Source organism: Mus caroli, unplaced genomic scaffold (genome assembly GCF_978045245.1).
Source record: "Mus caroli unplaced genomic scaffold, Mus_caroli_1 scaffold_2, whole genome shotgun sequence".
Classification (NCBI taxonomy): Eukaryota; Metazoa; Chordata; class Mammalia; order Rodentia; family Muridae; genus Mus; species Mus caroli.
The window spans coordinates 103,670,582-103,694,384 of NW_028227257.1; the positions used below are offsets into that span (position 1 = coordinate 103,670,582).

General features: G+C 44.6%; 1 protein-coding gene, 1 non-coding gene and 1 pseudogene across 2 annotated transcripts; 2 read left to right on the forward strand and 1 right to left on the reverse strand.

Annotated features, from left to right (window-relative positions):
- Positions 1-659: 659 nt before the first annotated feature.
- Positions 660-21,569, reverse strand: Plekha3 (pleckstrin homology domain containing A3). The gene is made up of 8 exons (XM_021153678.3): positions 21,291-21,569; positions 16,706-16,822; positions 13,906-14,061; positions 9,938-10,074; positions 9,406-9,570; positions 6,526-6,569; positions 4,232-4,347; positions 660-1,587 (listed from the first exon to the last, which is right to left on the reverse strand). Exons 1-8 carry the CDS (start codon positions 21,328-21,330, stop codon positions 1,463-1,465), a joined length of 900 nt encoding a protein of 299 aa, XP_021009337.1. The 5' UTR covers positions 21,331-21,569; the 3' UTR covers positions 660-1,462.
- Positions 12,495-12,553, forward strand: LOC115030450 (U7 small nuclear RNA). Its single transcript, XR_003836047.1, has one exon. It is a non-coding gene; the product is annotated as a U7 small nuclear RNA (small nuclear RNA).
- LOC147005889 (uncharacterized) lies at positions 21,329-23,792 on the forward strand (annotated as a pseudogene).
- The last annotated feature ends 11 nt before the right edge of the window (positions 23,793-23,803 follow it).

Genomic DNA, 23,803 nt, shown 5'->3' on the forward strand with positions numbered 1-23,803 from the left:
GATTCTCTAATGAGCCATTTGCTAGTTAAAATGACAAGCACTTTTGGAACAGTTAATAGGTATAGACATTTTAAACTAGGGGAAAGGTACAGACTTGTCTTAGTAAATATCAAGTATTTACTGGATATTTGGCTCCCATTCTAAACTCAAAGACAAGCTAAACATCGATGTATGCTCACCTTTAGGCTTGAACACACACAATAAACAAAATAAAATCAATGAAGAACACAAAAGGTATTTAATAGACTAGACAGAGTATCAATGAATGTAAAAGACACAATGTATTGTATGATGAATTTGAATGTAAAAACCATGTATTAGTAAAATATGACTAACTTAAAAACACGAAGCCAATTTTTGTTGAAGTGCTGATCATTCTAACTCCGGGATAAAATCAACACCCCAAAGTGACTTAAAAGAAATACAGTGTAGAGGAATAACCAGCGATAGATAGATACAACAGGCACTACCAAAAACTGCAAATTGTTCTTTAATTAAATAATGCCATTCTCAAGTGATATAGAACAGTCATCTTGACAGAATTGCTTTTTGTATAAATATTCATAAATTAAAAATGTCTCTAGATATGCCAACGAGCTGCAAATCATACCTTACAACAGCAGCTTACTGCCTAGTTTTTGAAAAGCACTGAAATCCTCTTCCATTGAAAGCTGTTTATTTCTCTGGTGTAGGTGAACAAGATCACTGGGACACTTGCTTCATGTGTCTTAGAACAACGTAAATAACAACTATGCATATACATCTTAAATTGGGGAGGCCATAAAAGTTAGGACATAACCATCTTTTGATGCAATAAGAAAATAAATAAATAAAAATTAAATACTGTAATCTGATGTTTGGTATTGACAAATCAGTAGATGTCAACTTCACATATGAAGGACAGCGGACTCTGCTTTTTTAAAAAAAAAAAATGCTCAATATGTCATGGTATTTGGGCTAAAGACCTTTAGAATATTAAGCGTTTCCTTTTTGCTTAAAGGAATATGATATAATCACCATCAAGCTGCTATGGTAATTAATTTTAAGCTGGGATGAAGTGACCTTTTGGTCCATGGCACAAGTTACATCTCTCACATTTCTGTCAAATAAATCTGGCGAGATTTCATGTTTATATACTACAATACACACTGACCAAGCTGTCAGTCCCTCACAGTTTTTTAGAAAAATATCTACATTTGTCCTTATGGATGTCAAAATGTTACACCATCATTTGTTTAAAAAAAAAGATGCACATTCATACTGTGAAGTTATTAGGAAAATACTCTTGCAAGTAAACTATAGAAAGATAAAATACACTTCAAAAGTATGTGGGTTGTTTGTTTACAATATTCTATAAAGTGCAGAGAAATCCTAAGGAGAGGGCAAAGCTAGCCCAGAACGAGTTTAATTACAGCAGCTTTTGCATAGCAACACTGAGAGGAAGCTGGGCATGTCTGTTTCCTCAGGAGAAGGGTGGAAGAGGCTCTTCAGATTCAGATTGTGTCTTGGCCATAAGTCTGCTTTCTTCCGGAATGGTTGCTGATGCCAAATCTCCATTAAGTGTGTTTCCTGAACAGTGAAGAGGTCCTGTGGAAAGTGATTGACAAGTTCAGCAAGTACGACTGATCCCGAGATAGAGCATCTCAGGTCTGTTCAGACAAACAAAATCCCACCAGTTTCCTGATAACCTTCTGTTTGTTTGAGAGAGAAACTCACTTTTCTGCCACTGCCAATCATAAGGAGAAACGTTAGCATTCTTAAGATAAATTATGTAATTTCCAGAGGCAAGGATTTGTTTTGTACATTGCCAGGAGGAGGGCTGGCACACTACGTGCCATCCACCTGCTCAGATGAATTTAACCGAGTGATTGCTTTTCCTGATGCTGTTAGTACCTTCCTATGAACAGAGACTCAAAAACCAATACATGATTTCTCCAAGATCACACATTTAGTAACAGCACAGAGCCTTTCTGAGCAAAGCTAGCAAGAGTTCTTACACTAGCAGTCCCCTTTCCACACAGCTCACAGGTTGCAGTGATGCTCAAGGGAACACAGCCAAAAACACAGTTTGAATTTACCAAGGTTTCCTCTACCATTCATCCCCCCCATTTGTTTTCTTTTACTTATATTTATTTATCTTGTTCTTTGAGAGCAGGTCTCAGTCTGTAGGCCAGGGTGGCCTAGAACTGAGGACAGGGCTCCAACTGACCTCACACTCACACTAATCCTCCTGCCTCAGTCTCAAGAGCCACCACACCTGCTTTATTGTCTTACTTTTCTCATCTTTAATAGCAAATGTCCAAAATGAAAAGCACCTCACAGAAAGAAGATTCTCATAAAATTACTTTCATGAACCAGAGTGGGAGCACAGGGGCAGGCTACACTCAGGAGGCCATGGATTCAAGCCCCATCAATGCCAACCTCTAATCCTAGCAGTCAGGAGGTGAAGGCAGAAGGATCAGGAATCCAGTCAATCTCCAATGCAGTTCAAGACCAACCTGGGCTACAAACTACTCTCTCCAAAAAAACCTCATCAACTGATAATTTCAATATACTTAATACTAATACTTTAATATAATACACTGATTATACAATATGTCAATTCCCTGCTTCATCAACTAAACTGCTAACTTTAGCATAAAGAGAAAGAAATTTAAGAACAACACTTCTCACCCTGCCAATGCAGAAGCTTTAAGGTAAACTGAGAAAGTATCTGTGTGGTATGTATGTGTGACTTGTTTGAAACAGTCCTAACAACTAAGGTAGTGAACGCCTTTGGCTTCTAAACATCTAGAAATGAGCTATATATGGGAGTGTGCACCTTCAATCCCAACCATAGGGAGGTTGAAGCAGGACCACCAAAAGTTCAAGGCTAGCCTGCTCTACATAATGGGATACAAGCCAGCCAGAGTTATATAGAAAACAAAACAGGCTAAGGAGATAACTTGGTGGTTGGAGAGCTTGCTTCATAAGCAAGAGAAAGCAGCCAGCTACTGAGACTAGCTGTACTCATGAGCTTGATTAAAGATCTTGCCTCAAAAAAATGGGAGTCCCAGCAGGGAGGCAGAAGCAAGGGAGTCTGAGTGGGAGGCAGCCGGTCTACAGAACAGGACAGAAAGGCTACAACAGAGAAACCCTGTCTGTCTTAAAACATACCAATCCCCAAAAGAAAAAGATAGAGAGTGAGGGAAGATTACCAACTCAACCCTGGGCCCCACACATGCAAATCCACATTTTTCACAAACAAATAGGTTAAAAAGAAAAAGGTAAGTTTTTAAAAATGTATCTCAAAGTGGTCAATGGCTCTGTTCGGAATCAGCTGCTGCAACTGTCTCTAGGTAAGTGAACAAAGGCTCTGTTTTGCCTCTCTTCAAAACCACAAAGGCTCTACAACTCGCTGGCTCATCCCACTCTCTGACCTGGCTGTCTAGAGGACCTAACAATCATTTATTCTGTCATTTCACTGGGGAAATCAGATCCATATTCCACATATCTGACGTCCAGTGAACTCTTGAAGAACAATCTGTCCCTTACTTAGGAACTCTTCCACGTGCTGTGTGGGAGGTAAGGACTCTAAGAAGTAACATTCCAGCCATGAGATGTAAGCTTGAGAAGACATGGTTCTTGAAATCAAACAAGGTACATCCTGACACGTGGTGAAAGATCTTGCTCCTTAGAGACACATACAAATCTTAACAGAAATCACCAGGCTTTGCTGAAATGACAGTCCGCTGGCTCTAAAACAAGGGGCAAAAGTCCAGGGATATGTGCTGTCATAAACAACCACACAAAATGACCCTCTTTAGCTATTTTAAGGCAGGTAAATAATGTAGCGTAGCTAATTTCTCTGTATATTTAGACCTTTACTTTCCTCTTGGATTCCACCTACAACTAATGATTTTTTTCTCCAATGCTTTGAAATGGAAATGTAGTGGGAATAAAAACATATTCACTAACTGTCTCTAAGAGAAAGTGCCTACCAACAAGATTCAGCCTCGAGGTTCAGCATCCCATAACAGAATAAGCAGGGTGACAAAGCTACTGGGAGAAGCTGTGAGCAGCAGGGGACTGTGGGGTTTCACTTCCCTCTGAGGAACTCACCAAAGAGCCAAGTACAGTGTTCCAATGACACCAAGTGACAGAAGCTTCAGCCCCAGGAACTACTAGAACCTGCTGCTGGCGCCAGTTTGGCTAGCGTGGACAAAGAAAGAAACAGAGCTGTGGAACTCACTCTCTGGGTCTTCAGGGGGGGCATCATTACAAGAGTCTGTGTCCGAGTAGGTCCTGCGGCGTCGCTGAGGAAGTCGGTGAAGGGCAGATGCTGGTTCTTTGACGGAGCAGCTGCTCCTGCACATCAAATGAAAAGTGGTAAGCTGTGGGGCACTAAACCGTGAGAAGAACCTTTCCGGACTCGGATGTTAAATGGCTTCTCTTTAGGGCCAAGTGTGGTAGTGCGTGCCTTTAATCCCAGCGCTCCAGAGGCAGAAGCAGGAGGATCTCTATGAGCTGGAGGCCAGCCTGGTCTACAGAGCAAGTTTCAGGATAGCCAGAGCCACATAGGAAGATCCTGCCTCGAAAAAAAATTTAAAAAAAAAAAAGGCTTTAAACAAATGAGGCACTCTTCTGATGTTTAGTCGTTACGTTAGCAACCGGCTATCGTTCAGAAGTGAAACGTGGAGACCTGGAATTCAGGCAGAAACTCTCAGGTCATGTTCTAAATGGGAAAGGAGGACAAAGACGCGCTTCTAGGAAGTGTCCACTGAAGCAGCAGACAGAGGTGGTTTGCAAATATCTGACCTTTAAGTTAGAGATTTCACAAGTGCATATATCTAACGCCAACCTTTAACTGACCAAAAAAGGCAGGCTGAAGGGGATGCCAACAAGATGAGAGATGTACAGATGTAAATTCACTGACAGCAGAAACAGAACATAAAGATGGTGACATGGAAGCTAGGAAAAACATTTTCAGGGCTAAGTGTGCAGCTTAGTTGGTAGGGTATTTACCGAGGATGCATGAAGCCCTGAGATTGAACCAGCACTGCATAAACCAGGTATGGAGGCTTTCACCTGAGTCCCAGCACTGAGTGGGTAAGAGCAGAATTAGGATTAGGCATGCTGGACTGTGTAGACAGTTTGAGGCCAGCCTGTGCTACCTAAGGCCCTGCCATCAAAACAAAACAAACCTGTTTTTAAAAATCAGTCTTGGAGCTAGAGAGATGGTTCAGTGGTTACGTACTGGCTCAAAAAAATTTTTTTCCAGTGTAAACATGCAACACAAAAGCAAAATCACCTAATGGGCTTGAGAGATGGCTCAGCAGTTAAAAGCATGACTGATCTTCCAGAAGTGCCGAGTTCAATTCCCAGCATGGTGGCTCACAACCATCTGTAATGGAATCTGTGTCTGAGGACAGCTACGGTGTACTCATATAAATAAACAAAAACAACAAAAAACCCACCTAGCTGCCTAACTGCATCTCAGCTTCTGTTTTCAGATGGCTCAATATTACTATACAACCTTGCCAGATCCAAGAAAAAAATAGTATCTTTGTAGTCTTTTCACAACTTACTTTCTAAGGAAAAATGGATCAAATACAGCTTAGAAACATTATACAGCTTAGAAACATCTATCACCAAAACAAATGTTTGCCGCCAAATCACTTAGTTTCCACTGTTCTGTAAGGTTCAGCTGTTAAAACACTTTATACCATGACAGAGCTGGATACATGTATACAGGTTACTGGCTTCCCCTGAGCAGATCAATTCGCTAAGGATGATATAATTACCAGACGAAAAGACAAGACAACTCAGGACTGAATTCGTCAGCATGGAAAATAAACGCTGAAGAAACTTGATTTCATCACTTTCCAGACAACAGAGAGGGTAGGTCCAGCCACTGGGAGGAGGACACCAGGGGAGGAAGGGGACACCAGGGGAGGAGGGGGACACGGGGGAGGAGGAGGACGCCAGGGAAGGAAACACAGTGTCCCAACAACTGGGACACTGCCAGGATCCACCCGGAAGGCTTTCACTGTGCTGATACGAATATGACTTCCTCTCTTTCAGTGAGTGCTTTCTCAGTAACAGCCTAGCAGGAAAATAGGGTTCTATAAAACACGGAGATAAATATCCTCAGTTGTAGACACTCAACACACCAAATTTCTCTCTAGACACACACACACGTATGTATGTATATGTATGTATATACATATATATATATATATATATATTACAAAATGGATTGCCTAGTGGTGAGCACATTTACCTGCTGGCTTTTCACTGCCCCATACTGCTTGATATTACTTCAAACCGGAGAAGCTACAACAGCCAACAGGGCGGGCATCCCTCCAGGTTATTTCATACATGTAGTTTTCCTTTCCATTCTCCTTTATGAAGCCAGCCCCTGACACAAGAACTACCAGTCCGACTCCACACAGAGCTGACTTCCACAACAGCAGGCACGGGCCTGAACTTCTCCAGGGAGGCGTTACGCAGACAGAATTCGGCCAGAAGACATGGTTAGCTTACCTCTCGGAACTGCAGGAACCAGGGTGGCTGGCTGAACGCTTCATCTAGAAATGTGAAAGAGAAAAAGGCCTTAGCTCAATCTGTAGTCAGAGAGAATGATGCACCTCTAAATTACAATAATTAACATAAACTTATTCAAAGAAGTAGATACCTGTCGAAGACACTTCTCTTCTATCGGCTCAAGTAACAAACCCCACACAATGTCAAACTTTCTCCTTAGTAATGATTAACTGGAAATTCCCCAACACATACCAAAACGTACTAAAATTCTACTGCTGCATAGATTATGTAATATGTAAAAGTATAAATAGTATATACAAAACTCACCTAAGAGTCATCTTGATAATAAAAAGGAGTATCTAGCAAACCCGAAACTACTTTTTAAAAATAATTTATCTACTTTTATTTTGTATGTACTTTTGCCTGCATGTATGTCTGTATGAGGGTGTCAGAGGCCCTAGAACAGGAGTTACAGACAATTATGAGCTGCCATGTGTGTCCTGGGAATTGAACCTGGGTCCTCTAGGAAGAGAAGGCAGTGCTCTTAACTGCTGAGCCATCTCTCCAGACCCAGAAAATACTCTTTTTTTTTTTTTCAAACTCAGAAATCCACCTGCCTCTGCCTCCCAAGTGCTAGGATTAAAGGCGTGTGCCACCACTGCCTGACCAGAAAATACTCTTAATAATTGTCCTTTTCTCCTTTTTCTAAGGGTCATGAGCAGAGGTGGCAGTGAAGTTTCCCTCTGCCACTCATTATCAGGCAGCTCCTGTGCACCTGTGTGTCAGTGCGGCCTTCATGGAGGGCAGCGTTGGCAAGTAACGTCTGGAAAGAACTCAAGAACCTAAACCTCAGATAGGTTCCTAAAGCATTTATCCAAACAAGGATGGAAGCTTAGTGAGCAACTGCCCACCATGTACATAGGCCCGACGTCCAAGCCTTAAAACTACAAATGTAAAATGACATGTTAAAAAAAAAGTCTTAGCAGAACATGCCACAACTATGATGAACACAAAACATCATTTATTTTGTTTTTGTTTTCTGTTTTTGTTTTTTTCGAGAGAGCGTTTCTTTCTGTCACCCTGGCTGTCCTGGAACTCACTTTGTAGACCAGGCTGGCCTCAAACTCAGAAATCCGCCTGCCTCTGCCTCCCAAGGGCTGGGATTAAAGGTGTGCGCCACCACTGCCTGGCACAGAACATCATTTAGAAGACCCAACTTGCCCACCAAAAAATAAAGGTTAGCACGAATAAAACAGACTGTCTCAGTTTATCAAGGTGACAGGGAGACTGTTTATACTAAAGGTTTAGCAGGTTTTATACACATGGACCCACATCTAACATCTATATTTGTGACAGCAGCTGCCAGCTGACAAGGTCCCAGTTACAGCAGTAACGGATAGTTCCGGCCCAACAGCTGGAATGACAGGCTTGAAGACGCAGATGGACTGGGACATCCCTTTCACAGTCACTTCCCTTAGAGCTGCTCCCTCTGAGGGACGGAGGAGACAGCTCAGCATGGTGAACATTAGTGCTGATAACAGGCAGCGCCTGAGCCTGCCTCCCACAGCCCACACTGAATAGCTCCCAACCACCTGTAACCCAGCTCCCAGGGGGCCTGACACTTCTGCTCCCCACAATGCGTGCAGCATAAAAGTGGCGCTCAGAATACCTCGCAAAGAATCCCTGCTATGCTGAGGCAGGAAAACCATCACTGAATCAACTGCAACGTCCGCAGCTCATCTGACCCGCAAGCTTAGTTTTATGGGCACTGTTAGTCTGACATTCACTGATGAAGACAAGACTTAAATGGAAGCCTGGACTCCTTCTCCATGACTGAGCTTGCTGGAGTGGGTGAGCGAGCTGGCCCTGCTCCCTCTGTCATCACCAGTGGTTGCTAAAACACAGCCAGGTGCCTTCCTCCTCCACAAAGAGGCTCCTAAGAACACAGCAGCGGAAACACTGCGGTGCTATCAAACCTTATCTCAGCACAGGCGCCCCAGGGCACGCCAGGGCAGACTTAATCGCAGGAAAGGCACAAGGAGTTCACCACCCCCAGCAAAGAGTTCTTGGCGTGCAGAGTAACCAAGAAACTAACATTCTGCACCTACCACTAAGTGGCTCGGATACTTCACAGGACCTTCTGACACAGGAGACATTTCACAGATGAAGGACCAGAGGGACTGAGTAACTTGCCTACTCAGAGAATTCAAACCCAGAGGCTGACTGCAGAACACTGCTTCCACTGCAAGTTTCAAGCTTTGCTTAATAGCAATCCCCCACCCCCAACCCCCACCCGGAGAATAAAACCTCCCCCTATTACAAAGCTTTCAGGCAAATGGCTGAAGAGTAGCTGGGCAGGCTATTCTCAGCCCCTTCAGAGTGGAGAAACCAAGGCATTCGCTCTCGCATTACAGTGAGCTCCTCCCTCACCTGAGGTGACCCCTTACCAGCATAGACAAACAATTCAGACTACTTCCTCCCCACTCCCCATTTCCCACCTTACAGAGGAAACTATCAGTACAAGAGAGGCAGAGAATGCAGCTTGTGGGTAAAAGTGCCTGCCAATAAAGATTTCAGTTCTGATTATCAGCCCTCAAATGACAGCCAGGCATGGTGGGGTGCATCTGCAACCATACACAGCTCTCTGTATATGAGGCAGGTGGATGCCCAGAGCTCACTAGTCTGAGCTCTAGGTTCACAGAGCGACTCTGTCTCAAAAGTAAAACAGAAACAGAACAACAGACTTGATCTCTTATCTACACAGACAGACAGACACACAGACAGACACACACACATACATACATACACACGAACACTTCTTTTAATTTAATGTAAATTTATTTATATTGCTAGAAGAAAAAAAGAAAAAGAAGTTCCAACCATCTGAACAGGAGAAGGCGACACGGGAGAGACCAGGGGATCCGGATGAGGCAGTTGAAACATCTCAGGTTTAAACTTGGCGTTGGCGATCTTCACACACTCCTCCAGGGTGGTGATGAATGTATTACAGGTGGCACTGAGCAAGGAGGAGGCTTCATTCATGTTCTGAAAAGTCACACACAAAGTCTGACTCATACTCAACCCCATGTCATCAGGCACAGCCTGAGAATCAGCTGAGAAAATTAATTAAAGCTTATCACTAAGAAAGAAACAAGACCAAACAAAACCAGCAGCTGTCTAAAATATAGATTTAGCAGGTGTTAAGCCAGCAATACTGGAGAGGAGTGTGTGCTAGCCACCAACTGCTGAGAGGTTTAAGAGTGCCCAGCCATTAAGCAAACGGGTTCACCACTACCCTGTAGAGGCCAAAGCAACTCTGTGGTGGTGATTTTTCATCGTAGGAAGTGGCTAAGGATGCCCCAGGGCATGGCAAAATCTGATCCCGAGCAAAGGGACTGGGGAAAAGCGGTACCTCCACACTGGGAGAGGGATGCCTCTCATCATGGTGAACGAATTCCTGGATCGTATGAACCTGCTGCATCAGGAGGTCACAGTAGAGGCGAAGTTCAGACATTTTGGTTTTCAGAGATTCACTGGTCTCACTTATTTCTAAAAGAAACAAAGAGATATAAAACCAGGTCATTTTCCTAATACAATAAAACCACCAACAGAGGCCATGGCAAAAATGCTTGTTGCCTACATATGAGGACCTGAGTTGTATCTTCAGATAATAAAAGTTGGACCCAGTGGTAGCATGTAACACTAGCACTGGGAGGCGAGGACAGGAGGACTTGTGTACCCCTATCACTGAGCACCAGATTCAGCCTAATACTTAGAAAAATAAGGTGGAGAGAGACTGACTTCCAACAAACCTCCACATGTATGTATGCGCACGGACACAGACAGACAGACAGACAGACATATCTGGGATGGGGAGAGGAGAGAGAAAGAACATTGCATGCATGCAATTACACATGCATGTGCCATGGCACGTGGAGAGAGCAGAAGATATCTCAGGAGTTGCTGCTTCTCCTGCCACCGTGTGAGACCCAGAAATCGCATTCTCATCTCGAGGTCTGTACACAGCATCTCTACTCACTGAGACAGCCTGCTAGCCTGACCACTGGGTGCCACACAGCCACCCCGCTCCACTCTTCCACGTGAAACCCGCATTTCTACTTCATGCACCAGAGTTTTTCTTTTCCTCCTACATTCTTTTCCAGCTCTGATAGGAGTTTTCTTTTAATACTTAAGTTCATAATCTATAAAAGTTCTAATATATTAAAAACAATATTGGGGCTGGCGAGATGGCTCAGCAGGTAAGAGCACTGACTGCTCTTCCAAAGGTCCTGAGTTCAAGTCCCAGCAACCACATGGTGGCTCACAACCGCCTGCAATGAGTTCTGACGCCCTCTTCTGGTGCATCTGAAGACAGCACCAGAAGTATAAGTATACTTATATATAATAATAAATAAATCTTTGGGCCAGAGCGAACAGAGACTAAGAGAGTGAGGCTGGCCGGAGCGAGCAGAGGTCCTAAATATAATTCTCAACAACACATGAAGGTTCACAACCATCTATACATGCTACAGAGTACTCATATACATAAAATAAATAAATAAATCTTTAAAAATACAAACAGTATTTTATCTATCTACATAACAAACGCTTCTCCGGGTATAAGCTCCTCTCCAGTTTTCTTCATTGTATATTTTCGCCTGCAGAAGTTGCTGGTTTTAGGTAAGAAAAGTGATTGCACATTAACATTTAATAATTCTCTTCCTTTCTGTTCCATTTTCACACTTTCCTGTTCTCCAAATTTTTAATGCAGTACTTAAAATTTTTTCTCCTTAGTGACTCTAGACACACTACGTATCTAGCCATCATCTCTCCCGTTTACCTGCCACTATCTTATAATGCAGAAATAAGAGCTGTTGAGGAGGGGAACAGCAGCTACAGAGTAAACAGATGCTGGTCTTTCCAAAGCGACTAAGCCAGGCTAGGGCCACTGCTCCCTGGCAGAAAACAGCAAAGCAGCACCCTACATATCTGGCATAAATCAATTCTTGCCCAAATTTAAATACATTCCTTTTTTGGGGCAGAAGAGAGGCTATGTGTATATGTGTGCAGGCATGAATATAGATGTGCACAGGTGTCAACGCTAGAGGTTGATAGCAGCCATCTTTCCTTGACAGCAAGAGGCAAGGGTGTATCTATATCCTCAGCAAAAATGAAAAAATGCCAAGACCTTTAGGACAGCCCCTAAGGCTGTGGAAAAGAACTCTGAAAACATGAGTTCAAAAATATATAATTTTTCAACTATGCAAAATATAAGGATACAGTATGAATTGTATACAGGGCTTTCCAGATCACAAGCTGCACTATCAGCCAGCTTGTCAGAAAGATACTAAGGAAGGAGGTAAGGAGATTTGGGGACTGGTGATCACAAGGTAAGAGCCATCCAGCTAAGGTTTTTAGTTTATGCTTACAAATGCAAGCAGATTCCTGAGTTCTAGGTCAGCCTGGGACAGAGGGAGTTTCAGTCCAGACCCAGGCATGGTAGGAATGGTAACTTCAGGCCAGGGTCCCACCAGCTAGCTAATTGTCTGTACTTAACAAATGCAGATCTCTGAATTCTTTTGCAATGTTAAAAAAAAACTTGCTGCCTCTTCCTAAGAGTCAGGGGCCTCAACATGGACTGCTGATTCACGGGATGGTCAAGAGGGAACCTGGAATAAGTAATTGATATATAAATAAAAGACAGGGCTGCCGGGCGTGGTGGCGCACGCCTTTAATCCCAGCACTCGGGAGGCAGAGGCAGGCGGATTTCTGAGTTCGAGGCCAGCCTGGTCTACAAAGTGAGTTCCAGGACAGCCAGAGCTACACAGAGAAACCCTGTCTCGAAAAACAAACAAAAAAAAAAAAGACAGGGCTTCTGGTCTGCATGAGAGGAGCCTGCAGGGAACAATAGCAGTTCTTTTTGTAGAGTTTTTTTTTAGTGAGGGCTGAGCTGTCTGGAGGTCTCTGGAGAGCGAACACAGCTCTTTTAGAATTTTTCTGGCTTTCTGATTTTGGTCGGAAAACCCAAGAACTACTTTTAGAATTTCTCTAGCTGGATTTCTGACTTGGTTGGAAAATCCAAGAATTTTTTCTAGCAGCTTTTTTGACTCTGACTGGAAAACCCATGAGTTATCCGGAGAACATTTAGTTTTTTTGTTTTTGTTTTTGTTTTGTTTTTCCCCTAGAATGAGAAAGTTGTCTTGAGCAGGGAGCTGCCTCCAGAGAGAGCTGTGTCAAGAGCCATCTCGAGCAGAATACAGGCTGTCAGCTTGTACCCCACAATTTGACTTCATTTGTTTCACTGCTCCCAGAGAGCCCTTCTGTGAGAACCCCTCCCCAGGCCGAGGCGGGTCCCTGGCACCTCCACACGGGCTAACACCACTGCAGTACTTGCCTTCTTTTTTCTCCTTTATTTATTTAGACAGTCATTATGTAGCTCCAACTAGCCTCTAACTCAAAATCCTCCTGCCTCAGCATCCTACCTGGGAGTGTCGCCACTCAGGCCCATTTTCCTGTCTATAGAAATCTTACTATCCTTGGTATTCCAGATGAGTGTGGTCAATGTCTGCCTTTTTGCGAAAGGCCTATTTCACTAAGACTACGTCTTTAAGTTATGCTGTAGTGCATGCCAGAATTCCCTTCCTTTTTAAGAACTAATATTCTACTGTACAGGTACCACATCTGTTTATTCCTTCAGGTATCTTTGGATCATTCCTGTCTTTTAGCTACTTCTTGTCCTAATCCTGCCCATACTTATCAATAATTTTTCTTTGATATAGTTGAATATCACTATAAACTCCTGCATTTGATAATATCTACAACTTAGTATCTTTTACCAAGTTAACTTGCAATTGTTTTTAATTTTAAAACATTCTTTCTATGCACATGTGTGCCCAAAGGGCAACCTCAAGTGTCAGCCTCTGGAACAATGTCTCCTTTGTTGAGATGGGATCTCTCACTAGCCTGGAGCTCACACCTGAAGCTAGGCTGGCTGGTCGGCGAGACCCAGGGATCCTCCTGTCTCTCGTTCTTCGGGGCTTCAGTTCCAAGTATGTGCCACCATGCTTTTGCTCTTTGTGCAACCTCGGGGATTGAACTCGGGTCCTCGTCCTCCTGCTTTCTCAATGATCAGTTAACCACGGAGTTTCCCATGCCATTGAACTCCTCTGTAATTATGTCACTGCCCTCCTAACGCATCATCTAATGGAAGCAGTGTTTTACCAACTGATGCTCCTAAGCTTAGATCTTCATGTTGTTTACAAAGTTCTCACTGTGATGATCTGTTTAAGTGTCCTACATTACTAATTTCCTGCTGATTACTGAAAGCGGTCAGGCATACTTATGCTTTGAGAGCAGTTATTACAAGAAACGTGTGATCACCTTTCTCTTTTGCAGTCCTCGTGTCGGTCAAACACGCTTTGGAGCTCCCGAGGGCAACCAGCCACCTCTGTCTCTCGGCGGCATTTACTGCCTTCATGTAGAAATGCTGCTCTCCTGGAATGATTAACTCCATTCTTGTGTTGTCTGCGGGATGGACTGTGACAATGCAGAAAAGATACAACAGACTCACAGCACTGAGGGGGGCAGGTCACATATCATAGGATGCTTCGCGCACCTAAAGCAAACCGAGACTCACAGCACAATCAGGGCCACTCTCTAAGAAGCCCCAGAGGCACCATGAAAGCCACCTTCTCCCTAACACTCAAGGTGTGGCCATGGCCCCAAAACAATGCCAGCCACTGACAGTAATACAGATGACTCACTTTTACTCATTCTAGACAGATTTGCAAACTCATTACATTATACAAAGCACAGCTATAAATCAAAATAAAAGACAGCCAAGTTCAGGAAACAAGGCAAAGACCCGAAGGGGGGCTTTTAAAGATGAGGACATGCAAGAAAAGCAGTAAGCTCTGCATCACTGGCTACAGCCTCAGCCCTGGCATTTTGTTAGCGTGCATGGTACACGTTGCTGTGTATGTAATGGACAGAATGCTGTCCATTACGGCAGATCTGGGGTATTACAGTAATGGAGAGACTAAGCTCACCCCCCACACACACACCTTATACAACAACAAAAAAAGAGGGGGTTTATAGCCAGAGGGCAGGTGGAAATCTCTGGGTAAATAGGGGCTCTCCTAAACTGACCTAGTAAGAGTTGCCTAGCATGTGGAAGCCCATAGCTCCAGTCCCAAGAACCACCCAAAAGAAAAAACAAACAAGCAGAAACCCAGGATTTTCTTTTTCCTTAACCACTTATTAGAGGTGAAAGAAAGTTCTCTGAATGCTCTGAAACGTTTATGGGTGATGAGGGTACCACTGAAAATGGGCTACACAGACCCCAGTGATGAGTATGTGGCAAACTAATACTTACTGGTAAATGTTTTAGTCTACGTAAAAAAAGAACAAAACAATATTCTGTACACTCAGGGAACATACAAGAATACTGCCCCAAAGTAATCTATTTGTATACTTTATATAGCCATGACAGTCTTCGATTAGAACAGTAACTATTCTTAATAAAAAGTGACCAAGGAACATATGCATGCATGTGTATGCGAGTCCATGCACATGTACACACACACACACACACACACACTCCCTCAGCGAGCATGTGCATTTTGAAGAAATCTCCCAGGACAGTGTGATCTACCCAAGCTACTACAATATTACATGATGATTATCCTCAGAGAAACTGTCTTTAAAAAAAAGAAAGATGAAGACAAAGAGGGAAGAGAAGGAGATGGAGAAAAAAGGAGAAAAGAGGTGTAAGGGGGCACTGTATTACTAGTGAGTCTACGATAAAGATAATGGGGCAGAACTATAGCTAAAGAATATGAATCCGGGGACTGGAGAGACGGCTCAGAGGTTAAGAGCACTGACTGGTCTTCCAAAGGTTCTGAGTTCAATTCCCAGCAACCACATGGTGACTCACAGCCATCTGTAATGACATCTGACTCCCTCTTCTGGAGTGTCTGAAGACAGCTACAGTGTACTTACATATAATAAATAAATACATCTTAAAAAAAAAAAAGAATAAGAATAAGAATCCAGAGCTGGAGAGATGGCTCAGTGTTTAAGAGCACTGATTGCTCTTCCAGAGTTGAGTTCAATTCCCAGCAACCACATGGTGGCTCAAAACCATCTGTAATGGGATCTGATGCCCTCTTTGCACTCTTCTGGTGTGTCTGAAGACAGCAACAGTGTACTCACATAACATTAAATAAATAAGTCTTAAAAACAACAACCCCGCCGGGCGTGGTGGTGCACGCCTTTAATCCCAGCACTCGGGAGGCAGAGGCAGGCGGATTTCTGAGTTCGAGGCCAGCCTGGTCTACAAAGTGAGTTCCAGGACGGCCAGGGCTACACAGAGAAACCCTGTCTCGAAAAACCAAAAAAAAAAAAAAAAAAAAAAAAAAAACAACCCCTTTCTCCCCTCCTTGGCTAATCTTACTTAGAATTACCATAAAATCATACCAAAATAGCAATCCAGTCCTGGAAAATGTAGCTCACTGCATTACACTCAGCAAATGCACAGGACAAGACTCTAGATATTTGGAAGGTTTGAGCAAGGCCTCAAGCAGGACTGAGGTATTCAAGCCCTGAGGGGGACACAGACAGGCCTAGAGGGGACTGAACATTCTCTTCCCTGTGCGGTGGCCCTTTCAGTCCTCCTTGAAGAATTTAAATCTCCTCATTACCATCTTATCTGATTCCATTCTGCCTTCACCCACACTCCCCAGACACACAGAGTACAGTGATGATCTGTGAAATGAATCGCCATGAAAATCATACCATGACCTACTATTTCTCCCCTTTCCTTTCTACAGAAATATGCACAGCTGCTCAACTCCAGTCAGCAAGGATCTGAGCTTTTAGCTTCCACTTTTCCCTGTTTCAGAGCCCCACAGAGATAGCCTGCTTCATCTACAGAGCTCATGTTCAACCTTTCCCATCTTTCCATGTATCTAGATGCCACAGAAATTTTCTATCAAGTCAAACAGGAAAAGTCATTTGACATTTCAATGCAGGAGACGTTTACAAAGGGGGAATACAAACCTGTGTTCAATAATGTTACATGCCATCTCTGATTTCTTAGAGAGAGGATCTAAAATCTGTAGATGACTAGAAACACTTATTTCTTCATTTGGAGCAGGCTACAGAACACCCGCCCCCTCACCTTTAATCTCACAGACCGCCATCTTTATACTCCCTTTGCTCCCTTTGCAGACATCGTCCTGTGAGTCATAGTAGGACAGGATTCCATTATCCAGAACAAACCATCGAGGCTGCCAACCTGCGAACCAGAGACCAAGACAGGTGAATCAATTATAGAAAACGGATTTCGGCGATGCCCCGCTAATCCTGAACTCTCAGCAACTTTCACACAGTGACATTTTTAATGGTCAGCCTTTGCCCAAAATGTCCTGCGATCTCTACTTAGATAAGGAAGGACTATTTTTGTTCCGGCTCATACCTTTCTCTTTAGCAGACCAAAAAGACCATAAGTACATCTCCACCCAAGCACAGTTCAACCACCCCCTTTCCTCTGAAAGCACAGATCATAATGGAGAACTAGCATCTCTTTCCCGAAATGTCTGGAAGCGGCAGTGTTCCGACACTGTCAGACTTTGGATTTGCATACGTACATATATGAGATATATGGAGACCGGGGCCCAAATCTAAACAGGAAGTTCATGCTCAGCTATCCACATCACCTAAAGGCCACGTTATAGACCGGCTTGTTTCTGTCTGGGTCCTATCAGTGAAGTCTGGTGTGGTGGCTTCCACTTGTGAGTGTCCCTTCAGCACTTAAATTCCTTTGGGTTTGGGAGCACTTCAGATTAAGGTCGCTCATCTCATAATGGAAAAAAAACACAGGAAACAGAGGGTTTGGCTCAGTTCTGCTTCCACTCCTGGCAGCTAACCTAGAGTAAATGTTCTCATCCCAGTAGGTAAATTTTTCTCCAAAACAGGTGACTGCACAAGTTGGCCACCTCTCAAGCATGTGTTTGTGCCCTCCCTTTCCTGATAGAAGATGTTACCTTTAAGCAAATGCGCTTGTAGACAGGGAAAGCTACAGAAATCCCCACATTTATGTAAATATAACAACCTACAGAGAGAGCAGGTTCCCACCCACCCTCCTTCCCTTCTGTGGAGCTATATGGCCAAGGCAGAAATGCTATCCACTTCAGCCATTCATCTAACATTTCCTCAGCAATGAAAGCATAAAGCTATCAGACTCGGTTGGAAGAAGACTTTGCCAACCAAGAGGGATGGCTATTCTCAAATGCTGGCCTCGAACTCCTCTTGCAAGCCAAACCCGTGTTCCCAGGAACCTTATCAAGCATGCTACTAATAGATAGCGGTTCACCAACTAATAACATAGCAGCCATGCTGGAAGCAGTGTGACTGTTCCTAATTCTTTCCATCACTATTAAGTCACAACACTTGTGAGTGGCCTACATGAAACTTGTCACCATGAAGACACTCTGACCATCAGCTGTGAAAAAATTCATTGGTTCACGTTTGCCAAGATCAGACAGGAACAAGACAGTACCTCATCTTAAAAACTGGTAGAAGAAAAAACAAAACAAAACAACTGATAGAAGGCTTTTAGGGTTCAGGGCTAGAGAGATGGCTCAGTGGTTAAGAGCACTAACTGCTCTTCCAGAGGTCCTGATTCAATTCCCAGCAACCACATGGTGGCTCACAACCATCTGTAATGAGATTCAAGGCCCTCTTCTGGTGTATCTGAGGATAGTGATGGTGTACTCACATATATAAAATAAATAAAATCTTTTTTAAAAAAAATTTAAAAACTTAGGGTGTATCAACACTTCTGAAATGACAATGCAGTGTCACTGGTGTTTTCAAGTTGACAAAATCTTCCAGGTGGTCCTCAGGCAAGCTCTATTGATGACATTCTTAAGTGTGAAGACCCTTCTTAACTGTATGCAGGTTACTCCTGGAAAGGGATGCTGGGTGGTAAAATGAGGTGTGCATTCGCTCACTGTTCCCTTCTGACGTGGGACATGATGTAAGCAGCTGCCTGTGTCACTGTGACTTCCCAGTAGGGATGAACTATAACCTGAACTGAGAGCCAAATAAAGCCCTCTTCCTTAAGCTGCTCTTGCCAGAGCCCATTTATCTCACCAACAGGACACCAATTCAACAAAACAGGTTAAATTTTACTTTCTATTCTATACCTTGCTTAAGAACACAGAGGTGGGATATTCCCATTGCCTCAGAAAAATAAAGCAAGCGAACTTCAAGCACCAGGAAAATTCATTTTTATAGACACTGCATTCCCTAGGGAAGGCTGCCAAATTAGAGAACAAGTCCTTTTAGTATATGTGCTTTGCCTTGTTCCTCACTGCACGACGATGCCCTAGCACAATGCTTTCAAAAAGAAGAACCTAGCAGAAGGCTAAAAAGACTGCTAGGCTGCTGAGAACTCAGGCTGCTTTACCGGAGGATCCAAGTTCAAGATCCACATCAGGCAGTTCACAACCACCCCGTAACTCCAGCTCCAGGGGCATCCATGCATCCACACACACAGACTCACACAATCACAGAAGCATAAATAACTGAGGAAGTAACTTAAATCCAGTTCTCATGTATGAAAGTCTAGAAAAAATAAAATAAAAAGACCATGGGGGCATGCTCCTGGCATGTGCAAGGAAATACAATGAAAATAATTTTTAAATGTATTTTTTTCCGAATACTAATTCACCGTGGTAAACAAATGATGGGGGTGGTGAAAGCATGGTCTTCCACCTCAGTCACTAAGACAAATTGTGCATTATTGCCGTATTATGATGCAGCAGCTCTTCCAAAGGAACTGGGAACATGGTGATCTGGAAATTGTAGGAACTGAGAAAGCCACGTGGCCGAGTACGCTCATCTAATCAAGCCTGTTAACTATCTCCACACACCGTTTCCAACAATTATCTAACCTAACTTGCCCTAATTGGTTCACACATTTATAGTACGGTAAAAGGATTGGCAATCCCTTCTACTGAAAAAGCTTATTTCCTTTGTCAATCTCTACTTTAACTAGTAGTTTTCTCAAGCTACTAAATGTTATGAAAACACATATTAAAAAATGAAAAAGTCAGACCACTGTCATTACACTGGAAGGTTCCTTAAAGACCAATTAGTACAAGCAGCTATTCATCCTTCTGACCCAAGATACTAAAATTAATAAAGGAACATACTGCTGAGCCAACTTTATATTCTTGAAAAAAAAAAGATGGAATCATTCCAAACAAAAGACTTCCGCCTCAGCAAGCTCTCCAATGCTTACTAGAAGTTAAACTAAAACGCACCATAAAAACTAAAGCCACAGCAGCATGGGTTGGCTCTCTGTACCACAGGCTATGAGGACACCTCCCACAAGAACATTTCACCCCAAGAGCAATTTCCCTATAATTATGACTCATGGCTGTAACTGCCCCATTGCTCTGGGCCATGCTAAAAATATTCCTCCCGCCTTACCTCCAAAGACAGCAGTGCTCAAAAACATTTGCATCTCCAAGCTTAAAGGATATGGACCTCAAAGTTGATACTACACCTCCACCAGCAATCAGAGCCCACAACGGCCCAAAGGAAAACTCTTAGCCAAAAGTGTCGGCCTGATGTCTCAAGGCTTCCAGTAAAAAGCTGTCACTTGCATGATTATTTGGTTTTCCATTCGAGCAGAAAACATCGGTGCATTATAAACATCAAGCCGCTGGCTATCGTAAATCTGGCTCTAGCCAGATACAACCAAGCATTTAGCCCTAGCAGGGTTTGCCTGCAGCTCCCCACAAGTTAGATGAACACTAGCTGCGTGCATCACAGGATGCTCAATACTGGGCAGAGTAAGTGAGCAGCAGCAAGATGACAACTGCCCATCCTTTGTAACTAAGAACCTGAGAACTGCCCAGATTCCCCCTCAAGCCACCGGTTTTCCTCTAGTTCAGTGAGATCATGGAATTCAGAGGTTGCAAAGTACCTCTGGGACAAAATGGCAAACCACCCAGGCCTTATCCAACTGATCACCTGCCTTTGGTGTTAGTTCTAACAAAGATCACAGACTATGGATTTAAGGTGCGTTTTAAAAGCCAGACTTCCAATATCACAGGCAGGGACAGCTCCCTGCTGATGATCCCATTTCTATACAAACAGCTTTCTTCTAACTACCCCACCAGGGAAACTTGCCCGCTCCTACTGGGCTGCACTTCCAACCATTTCTCACAATGACTGGAATTCCCGTGGTGTTAAAAAAAAAAAAAAATGTGCTTTCTTCCACTATGCCTCACAATTACCCAAATTCCCAAACCTCACTGAAAACCAATCCTTAAGAACCTTCTCTGAGGATAGCTTCCAAAAGCACACTTGATGAGCTCAGCCAGCCGCAACAAGTGGACTTTCAAATCTGTGGTAAGAAAATGTAAAGGAATATATAATCTTAAAATCAAATGCACATACACACACACAATTTACAAATGCTGTCCACAGAGCGTGGATGAAGGAGACAGTGGATAAAAGAGATGATGGGATACTGTTTCCGAGGCACAAGGGGCAGTGCAGGTTTTTGGTGGTGTCCCATCCTCAGGCTGGTACGCAGTCTCGAACTCCCAATCGAAGAGGCCGGGAATGGGCCCCACGAGGGGCAGTGGAAGGGTCGGAGGGCATCGAGCGCGGAACTGAGTGCCGCGGCTTGCCAGGGGGTGCCCAAGGGCCCGGCTGTCCGCAGCCCCACGCCGCCCGCCCCGTACCTGTGAGATAGTTGGTCCACTTGTACAGAACCCCCTCCATGCTTCAGAGCCCGGCGCCGCGCATCCTCCTGGCCCGGCGCCGGCCGCGCTGCTGCGGAGGCGCGGGCCCGCAACCCTCCGCCCCGACCCGGCGGCCCTCAGAGGCCCGGCCGGCGGGCGCCCCGTGCTGCTCGGAGGCCGCGAGGCGCGGACATCCCCAGCGGGAACGGCGCGGCGACCCCAGGGGCGACCCCAGCGCCCGCCGCCCTCCCGCTCCGCCGCCGCTCCACGAGCCCCGGCGCTGCCCTCCTGCACGCCCGCCTTCCTTCCCCCCGGGCTCCCGGCTTGTTTTCATTGACCCCGACGTCGCTTTCACTTCCTGGATGAAAGGGGCCGGCTCGGCCCGCGAAACCCCTCCCCGGCGGCGGGGCTGCGGGACGGCCGCGTGCCCGAGGCTGCGCCGCGCGCCCTCGCGGGGCGGCTCCGCGGTCCCCCGCTCCCCGGCTGCCCCGCATCCGGACATCTCCAGTCCCCAACAGACCAACTCCCGAGACATCCTGCACAAGGCCGCTGCCGAAGGCCTCGCCTCCTTCGGGTCTTTTTCAATAAAATCAAGGGTTGCTCATTTCTTGGAGCTTCCAGTGCTCACACTCAGGGGAAGTAGGAAGTTACCTCCTAGGAAAAGCTGGAGAAATGGCAAGGTCCTGTAATCCCAGCACTCTAGAGGCTGAGGCAGGAAGGACCAAAGGCCAGCCTGGGCTACATCCTTCTTTTAAGAAAGTAGTATGCAGGCCGGAGAGGTCCTCCAACAAGGTCTTCTAGAACTAGGGTTGGCAAGATAGCTTCCCATGTAAAGCGCTTGCCTCCGGGAGCTTGCCCCGTACTGTCCTGGGGACTCACACAGTGAAAGGAGAGAACCCCATTTACACATGGGCCATGTTACACGCACCCCCCCACACACACACACACACAAACACACAATTTTTTGTCTTTTAATGTCATACATCGCGATGTATGCCTTTAATACCAGCATTCAGGAAGCAGAGGAAGGCAGATGTCTGTGGGTTCTGTTAGTTCCAAGCCTGCCTGGTCTACGCAGTGAATTCTAGGCCAGACAGGCTCTTTCTCTCTCTCTCTCTCTCTCTCTCTCTCTCTCTCTCTCTCTCTCTCTCTCTCTCTCTCACACACACACACACACACACACACACACACACACACACACATACGCACGCACACAGGAAAGAAGAGGTTAAGAAGAAAAATGTTAAGAAGGTATCGTGCATTCTATTTTTGTTTTGTTTTTAAAAGGATTTCTCTTAATTTTTTTTTAATCTCACTTGGAAGGGCGTCCTTGCACACTTGACAATTTTTAGATTTAGAAAGTTTTGCAAATTCCAATTAATTTGCATAAAGCAGAGTCAGTATTGAGGTGGTGAAATCCCTGGCTTGTCCTTCCAGGAAGGCTGACTGAATAGGGTGATCGGGATGTCCACTTGGGGAATCGACGAGATGACTATTCAACAAATCACATAGAGTTCATTAATGATAGTTCAACTGTGGAGGGCATCTGACACTTACCATAGAATTCGAGTTTTGTGCTGTTTGAAAGGTTTCTCATACTAAAAGAAGGGGGTCTAGCAAGAGACTGGACTAATGTCCCTGGTCTATTGGCCAGCTGTGAAACTGGAACAAAATGTTCAATAGTCAGATTTCCTGTCTGATGTGAATGAATTCTCATGGGAGGAAAAAAAAAAAAAAAAAAAAACTTTTCTCTGCTAAAGGCCTTCACCTCAAGGGTGGCCTCAAGAGGTTAGGGACAGAAACACAAGTTATCTTTGCCAGGCATGGGCTGCTGAAGCCCTAGAGACACTCCACTGTGTCCTGGCTGCATGCGATAGACACGGCCTGGAGTTTTTTTTCCCCGCAGTACCCCGACCACCATATCCCCGCTCCAAAAAGGACTTCCCCAAATATCCAGAGAAGAGCAGCCAACCTATCTTGTCAAGAACCTACTCTTCCAAAAATGTCTGCATCCACTGTGCCTGTCAAGTCCGTAGGGGCCTTAGAAGCCTCTGACTAGAAAGAATATCCCACCGTGACCTGTTTGCATTTTGTATCAATTTCTTGGCCCAACATTTTAATATTTTTAAAATACTGTGTTTAGGATCCTACAGCTATCTATTCTTTTTTCTATGGCCAAATGGTTCAGTGTATCATTTAAAAATTTAAAACCAAGCCATTCAAGCAATCCGTTAGCAGAGGCAGTGTTGGGGAGGCAAGATCAGGGCATCAAGTGGAGCCCATAAAATTTTGCAGCATCTCCTAAGTGCCTAGAAACGACCACCATAATGCCAGTTTTATTTCAGGAAACGCAAGTCTGACTACTGCGGGCGAAAGAAACCTGCGGACAGGGTGTGCGGCGCTATTCTAGCCAGAGTACAGGCAACCGGAGCACCCAACGGCCAAGACGCACTCCAACCGGCGGCGACTTGCTGGTGCGAGAGGGGGCGGGGCCTCTCGTAGCCCCGCCTTGG

Bases quoted from the DNA above. Each gene is read 5' to 3' on its own strand.
- Plekha3 (XM_021153678.3), bottom strand. From the start codon at position 21,330: ATGGAGGGGGTTCTGTACAAGTGGACCAACTATCTCACAG. The intron at 10,075-13,905 runs GTGATCACACGT...TGTTTCTTTTAG, and splicing joins GAGGACTGCAAAAGAGAAAG to AAATAAGTGAGACCAGTGAA. The intron at 4,348-6,525 runs GTAAGCTAACCA...TTTGATGTGCAG, and splicing joins GGTTCCTGCAGTTCCGAGAG to GAGCAGCTGCTCCGTCAAAG.